General features: G+C 36.7%; 1 protein-coding gene across 1 annotated transcript; it reads left to right on the plus strand.

The window, feature by feature from the left end:
• On the plus strand, nucleotides 1-7067 carry ube2g2 (ubiquitin-conjugating enzyme E2G 2 (UBC7 homolog, yeast)). The gene is made up of 6 exons (XM_007574986.2): nucleotides 1-173; nucleotides 1299-1334; nucleotides 1500-1545; nucleotides 3843-3961; nucleotides 5507-5647; nucleotides 6429-7067. Exons 1-6 carry the CDS (start codon nucleotides 131-133, stop codon nucleotides 6539-6541), a joined length of 498 nt encoding a protein of 165 aa, XP_007575048.1. The 5' UTR covers nucleotides 1-130; the 3' UTR covers nucleotides 6542-7067.
• Nucleotides 7068-7785: the final 718 nt, after the last annotated feature.

Genomic DNA, 7785 nt, shown 5'->3' on the forward strand with positions numbered 1-7785 from the left:
AGCAGAGGGCGCTGTCTGCTCGTCCAGCGAGCGGAAAAGTCCTCAGCCTGGTGTTAGCGGTGTGTGCTCGGAGCTGTTTGTTTGTTTTTGTTTAGTTGTTTTTGTTTATGCTTTGTGTCCGGTAAACGAGATGGCCGGCACCGCGTTAAAGAGGCTCATGGCTGAATACAAACGTGAGTAACCGAAGCGCCTGCTGATGAGGAAAAGCTAGGGGGAAGTTCTGCTGAACCAAACTCCGATACAGATTCCACAGGTTTAACAGCTTTTTTGCTCCAGGGTTTAAAATCAACACAGTAAGATGAAAAATCTATAAAAATTCGTTTGGAACTGAGAATTTTGATTGATTCGGCATCATGTTTTTTAACTTAAATGTCTCCAGAATGACACATTTAGCGATTTTATTTTAATCTGTCGGTGCGACTGTTCTGCTTCATCCAGAACCTTCTTCCCTGCCTGTTTATGTAACTGAGACTCAAACTGTGAGATAAGATTAGAAGTGCTACAAACATTAGAAACTATAAATCTAGACAGTAACTAAAAAAAGAAGCTGTTAACTCTCCGATGATCTGCATGTTTGAGTTTCAGAATCAAGCTTGGATCTGATGGACTCAGCTTGAAGGATTAATACAAGAACTGTTAAAGTCTGACTGGCAGCTGGTGACAGTCTGGGTTATTAACATCCGTTTTTTATTTATTAACATTTTCTTTCTTAATAAATTTGACAAAATGGCGTTTTTACTAAAAATGTTTAGGATTTTATTGAGGTTTAGGCCAAAATGGAGTTCCGATAATAAAGTAAGAAAGTGTATTAATTACAATGCAAACTGTTTTGAATATAGTATTAAAGGATGGATAAAAACCCTGTTATATAGAATAAAAGAGCCAAAGTTGCCACCTTTGGTAATGATGCTGTAAAATAAGATTAATCTTACACTTATTTGCACATATATTTGCTAATCTTGAGTGAAAACATTCAAATAAAAAAAAATATATATATTTTAATCACATTACTAGTGTTGACTAGTTCTGATTGGAGCAAGATGGTTTCCATCTGCTGCCCAAGATCAATGTGGTCACCAAAAACATCCCAAGAAGGTTGGGATTATGTTCTTTTTATTAGTTTATTGTGTGTGTGCATGCTGTGTTTTAACATGTTTCAGAAAAATAAGACATTCAAAACTTAGCTTAAAATAATGATGATTTTTATTTAGAAAAGCAACAGTTTTTCCAAACAGGTACCAGTTGTGTGGTTTTCCTTTGTGAAATTCTTGGATTCATCAGTAATATTTGTTTTTCAGAGCTGACCCTGAACCCACCTGAAGGCATTGTCGCAGGTAAGACTCCATCTTTACATCTGAACACCTGAGCTGTTAAAAGCTCAGTTTAAGTCCTCCTTATCTGATCTTTGACCCAGAACCAAACAGGTTCTGTTAGTGTTGCATCAGAACAGAACATCAGGATGAGACAATGATCATTTTCTCCCTCTGTGTGCTCTGCAGGTCCAGCCAACGAGGAGAACTTCTTCGAATGGGAGGCACTCATCATGTGAGTGCAGGCTGGAGCCTTTTTACTCATATATGACAGGTCGTCTCCATCGAAACCAACTGCCTTTCTTCATTTTTGTTAATTTGATTCTCAATGAGAATCATTTAACCTGAGATACTCGATGCTCATAGACACCAAACCGATTTTATCCAACCTGTCAGCCTCTTGAGTTTCCAGGTGCAATGTGTCACTCTGACCAGCAGGTGTCACTGCTGATTCAGACAGCAGCTCAAAGTCGAGGCAGACTGTTTACACTTGGACTTTATCGGATTAATCAACACAAAGCGGTGCTTGATTGTGAAACAAAGGGATTTTCTTGCCATTAGGTGGTAATCTGTGTTTTTTATTTCTTACATCATTTTCCATCCCACAGAAGAAAGAGATCCATTCTTTCTTGCTAATTTTTCTATTTTAAATTCTAAAAACAGAAATAAAATGGCAGTTCTTTAAAAATGTCAGCATATCTCCTATGTAAATTATAATGTGTCCTTTTTCGAAAAGTCATGCGACTTTTGCGGCGATGAACACGTTTTATTTGGCTGGCCTAAAAGTGAAAATGACTCTTTAGGTTGTAAAGGTTGTAGACCCCAGGTTTGGGTCAAATGTCATGTGTTAGAATGACCTAGTCAAAGTCAGAGTATCGAATGGAGGTAAATATTTACTCTCAGTAGAACTCAACTGGAAAAAACTGAACTGTCCCATTTAAGACCAGGCTAGTTCTCTAAATCAGAAATTTTCATCACATTTTCATCTGTACCTCACTACAAAAACATCAAATCTTACCAAATATTTGTCTAATTTTTAGTGCAAATATTTTAGTACACTGGAAATAAAACAAACTTAATATACAAAAATAATTCCTTAATATTCATGAAAATGTAATAGTTCCACTGGCCAATTCTTTCACTTATAACATGGAAAAAAATGTCTTTTTATAATTGAAGTAATCTACCAATAGTATCTTTTTATCAATATTCAATCATTATTGACTTAAAACAAGCTCCAAAATCTTGCTGAAAAGTTACTTGTCAGTTAGTTTTGTCTTATTTCCAGTGTACTAAGATATTTGCAATAAAAATTCATACAAAGATACCTGGTAAGATTTTGTGTTTTTGTGATGACCCTTAGTTAAAATAAATCCTCTGCAGCCTGATGCATCTCTGACAGGAGACACTGCAGAATCCGTGACGTCATTGAAAGCACCATCATTAGACGTTACTGCTCCATGCTGGCATGACAGCAGCTTCAGTCTGCCCTTCAATTTACCTCGCTGCTCATTTAAAGTCCAAGTCCACCTTTCAGTCTGCAGAGTGACATCACTGAGGCAGCACACCTGTCATTATACCTCAGTCCTCTGTACCTCGTTGTTCTGTCTTCCTTTTTCTGCTCCTCAGCTCATAGAGGAGGTGAAGCACTCTGCACTGTAAAACACAAAATCCTACAAAGTATTTTTGATCTAGTTTTTAGTGCAGATATCTTATTATACTTGAAGCAAGAGAAACTTACTTGTTAGTCCTGTAGTCTTACAGTTGATGAAAACGGTTTGTGTTTTTAACCACTGAGTTTTAATAATGTGTTGTCTCTTAAAGTGAGGAATTTCAAATTATAAGTAATATGTATTTATTAGTTTATATTTTGTTCACCTTTTCAGTTTTACCGGCATCTATATTTTTATTTTTATTTGTATTTATTTTTTGATTGAGAAGTTTTGTGTTTTTAACCTCCATTAGTTGAAACAGTTAAATTTAGGGCAACACCTCGTAGTTTTATATTAAATGTTGGTTTGTTGTTGTTTTATTGTGACTTTATTTAAGCCCAATGGGACATAAATAAATATCTGAGTCTGAGTTATAAGTGAAATAATTTGCCATTGGGACTAGAACTTTTTCATCAATATTAAAGACTTATTGACTCTAAACAAGCATCTTATTTTTTGAAGAAAAGTTACCTGTAAGTTAGTTTTGTAATATTTCAGGTGTGCTATGATATTTGTTTAGAAACTAGATCAAAACCCTTGGTAATATTTTGTGTTTTTGCAGTGTGGAGACCTGTTACCCAACTGCTGTCCTGATAAATGGAGGATATCTGGTCAGAGATCAGTTGATGCTTTAAAGAGTCAGAAATAACTTCAGGGAAGGAGGCCAGGCAGATCTGAGATCAGATATTCAAACTTCAGTCCTGATTATGACTCAGCATGTCATGATCAGAAACTGAAACTGGCTTCATTTAACTAAAAGTTTCTGTTTCCTGCTGCAGCGTCTCGACATTCTCAGTGATTTTCTCTGTTTGTGTCTCAGGGGTCCAGAGGACACGTGTTTCGAAGGCGGAGTCTTCCCCGCCGTCCTCAGCTTCCCCTCAGATTATCCTCTCAGCCCTCCGAAGATGAGGTTCACCTGCGACATGTTTCACCCCAACAGTAAGTCTGCCACAGGCTCCGCCCCCGACGGCGGGTTTAGATGCTCAGAACGCCGAGTCGTGGATGAAACCAGCCTGTGTCTGGACCCTGTTATTGGACCCGTCACAACACGCCTCGTTAGCCTGCTGTCATTAACGCCGAGATTAGTGGGCAGGAGCCATGATGTCATGGTGAAGGAGAGTTCTGATTAGAGGACAGAGCGCTCGGTTCTGACCCGTCATCATGTTCCCCACCACCATCATCATCATCATCATCATCATGGCCCTGAGCTGAACTTCCTGCTGCAACTGTATCTTCTGGTCCTGCAGCAACAACATAAACACATGAAGAAGAAAGCTGGACCAATCAGAACCTGCAGTTTGTTTGTTAGATATGATGGAAAATGTCTGAATGTTGGTAGCAGAAACTTTCTGTTTCTGTTTGATCAGACAGAAACATCTGAGCAGGGATCAGTTCCACACAGGCAGGCCAGTCATAATAACAAATGTCACTGGATGATAAATTGTCCCAGAAGTTATTGCAATAAACAATGAGATCATTTTTAAGTAATGTAATGGTAATGGCATAATAATACAAGCGCACATTCTCAATAGACTTTAAATTCTAATGAACATTTAATACTGGACCTGGAAGACATTTTGAATGTCCTAAATAAATAAACAAAGCAACAGAAACAACAAATAAAGTTAATTATAAAGTCTCTGTAAACAAAATTGTTCTTTAAAAAAGGGCAAGTTGAAACCAAAGCACCTGTTTTTGGTAAAAAGAGAAAATTGATAAATCATTCAAATGGAAATGATTGACCTTGTTTTAATTTATCACATAATTAATTGATTTATTGCTTATTGTGACAGGCCTGCATACAAGTAAACAGACAGGTGAAGACCAATCAAAGCAGAACATTTCATCTAATCAGAACCTAGAAACCATCAAATAATGTGGCTTCTCTCTGATTTCTGCCTAATCTGAACCACTAAGGGTGAAGATGGCCGAAAAGAGCTGTGAACCAGAATAACATCCTCAGAGACTCCAGGAAGGAGACCAAACCAAAATAATCTCTGACTTTTCACATTTCAGCGAGGGCTGAAATGATTAATAGAGTTAATCATAATTAATCAGTTACTTTAATAACTGAAGTGAACAAAGTCAAAAATGGCAATTTGCTGAAAAAATAACATTCAGAGCAGAAATTAAGCTAAAATTGTACAAAGTATGTACATTTTGTATTTTAGATAAAAACCTTCTTTTTCTGTAAATATACCTTACCCAAAATTCCTCAAGTGTCAGTTTTACCTTCATCCAGTTCAGATTTACTAAAGTAACGCTGTATTACTGCATTTAATCAGTAAATGTTTATTTTGTGGTTTAAAAAAGAAAGTGAATTGTTTTTTTTTTGCATCTTTTAATGTATTCTTTTAATCTAATATTGCATGTCAAAATCTTGAGATTAAATGAAAAATCTGCAGAATGTGCCAATATTTTTATTTGATTAATAGACTAATCGATGGAATAATTGATTACTAATTTCATTGTTCTGCTCCTCAGTCTACCCAGACGGCCGGGTGTGTATCTCCATCCTTCACGCTCCGGGCGACGACCCGATGGGATATGAGAGCAGCGCAGAGCGGTGGAGTCCGGTCCAGAGTGTGGAGAAGATCCTGCTGTCAGTGGTCAGCATGCTGGCAGGTAGAGCAGCTCACCTGTCACATGATCACCCGAACCGCGCTGGCATGTGTTTATTACACACCTATCACATGATCACCCAAACCGTGCTGTCATGTGTTTATTACACACCTGTTACATGAGTAACACACACATTATTGTAACACACAGATTATACCAGAAGTTACTGCGACAATATTGTTGTTTTAAGATCATTTTTAAGTTATATAGTAACTTATATAATGGAATAACAATGCATTCTCAAAGATAAACTTTAAGCTTTAATGAACAATTAATTCCAAATATCCAAAATAAATAAACAAAAAAGCAATAGGAACAATAAATACAAAACATTTGACTCAATTAAATAAGATAATGAAATAAGAGCAAGTTACATAAGAAGACTTATCTTTCTGTTTTAAAGAAGCTTGATGGTAAATAAAACTCACAGTATGTTCAGAAATATTCATTTTGATATTTTCTCCACTATTTCTTACAGTGTAATATCAGTACAATAGAAAATATTACTAAGTGTGTGCAGGTTAGTGATATAAGTCGTGATTTTTAAGTAAATGGCGTCCAGAAGAATCCTGTTTTTCAAGAACAATGTGTGTTTTGATGCTGTGATTTCATGCGGTCAAAGCCACAGTTACCTGGAAAATAAGTAATAAATAGTTTTTTAATCATAATCTTTGTCTTTATCACAATAAAACCACTAAAATATTGTAATAAAATTCTCGGTCCACATCACTCGTCTGCCATGAGTCATCATATAGTTTTAATGATTCTTTCTTCTTCTCCTCAGAGCCGAACGATGAGAGCGGCGCCAACGTCGATGCGTCTAAGATGTGGCGCGAGGACAGAGAGCAGTTCTACAAACTGGCTCAGAAGATCGTTCGCAAGTCACTGGGCCTGTAAAGATGATGTCATCACGCCGCCCTGCGTGTGTGTGGTGGTGCGTAGCTTGGATACAGACTGTGGAGCATCAACACTGTTACCATGGAAACCTCTGACACACACATACACGCAGAGCTGCAGTTTGATATCTCAATGAACTGACGGATCAGAGGCTGATCGGATACAGTGACATCACCAGGAGACCCAGCAGCAGCCTGTCATGACCTCACTTCCTGTTTGTCACCCCTCCTCTCCTGCTGTTGGCTCAGATTGAAGTTTCTCAGTGGACTGTTTGCACTTTATCTCCTCCTGGTGGTCACCGTGGTGGACTTCAGTTTGTTGTTTTGTTTTTTTTACAGCTGAACTGAAGGAGTTTCTCTGAGTTTCCTTTCAAAAATAGTTGGTTGAAAACAGAATTTTGAGCTCTTTGTTTCTCTGATATCTTTGTTGAGAAACTAAGAGCTTCTTTTTGTTTCTGTTTCTGGTGTCAAACTGATTTTAAAGCATGTTGACCTAAACTTAATAAAGCAGCGTTTCTGTTTCAGGATCTTTGGTTTATTGATCTGTGGTCACATGACAGGTGTAGAAAATTTAAATCGGAATTATGTTTATTGCCTCCAGTTTTTTTAGTGTTTTAGTGTTTAGTTATTTGCAGTTCAGATCCTCAAAGCTTTCCTAAAATATGATCAAACTGTAGATGAGCAAAGGTTACTCACAATCTACCTAGAGACAACACACAGGAATTTCTGATTCGTCAATTCTGTTCCTGAAAACTGCAAAGCAGACGACATTCAGAGGGAAAAGTCTTCGAGAAGTTTAATTTATCCTGGTATATTTATTAAGAATTATCACATTAATTATCTCCATTTGTCAATAAAAAAAATAAAATAAAATTTTTATTAGGACTGAAAAAATGTATCCAATTAATCGTGATGACAAATAGTCATCAACCCACTTTGTAATCGATTGTTATTTCCAGACTCAAAAACAGGTAATTTACTAAAAATAATAACATGATCAGAGTTACATTTTAGCCAATTAAATGTTTTTTTTCTTATTTAAATATATTTAATTAGTTTATTAGCATTTTTAATGTATTTCTATTGTATAAAAAAAATTTATGTGGTTAAATGAACAATACAGAATGTGACGCTGTTTACCCGATTAATCGTCAGAATAATCGATTACTAATAATGGTACACATGACCACAGTGCAGTGCGGTGCGGTGACTCCGAAAGTCTCTGAGTCCAGTCGTGTCTCTGCC

This window comes from Poecilia formosa, unplaced genomic scaffold (assembly GCF_000485575.1).
Source record: "Poecilia formosa unplaced genomic scaffold, Poecilia_formosa-5.1.2 Scaffold367, whole genome shotgun sequence".
NCBI classification, from domain to species: domain Eukaryota; kingdom Metazoa; phylum Chordata; class Actinopteri; order Cyprinodontiformes; family Poeciliidae; genus Poecilia; species Poecilia formosa.

What these genes read in the sequence shown, in the direction of transcription:
- ube2g2 (XM_007574986.2), top strand. Translation starts at nt 131, where the DNA reads ATGGCCGGCACCGCGTTAAAGAGGCTCATGGCTGAATACAAAC. An exon ending in GCTCATGGCTGAATACAAAC is followed by an intron (nt 174 to 1,298) that starts GTGAGTAACCGA and finishes TTTGTTTTTCAG; the next exon opens with AGCTGACCCTGAACCCACCT. An exon ending in CGACATGTTTCACCCCAACA is followed by an intron (nt 3,962 to 5,506) that starts GTAAGTCTGCCA and finishes TCTGCTCCTCAG; the next exon opens with TCTACCCAGACGGCCGGGTG.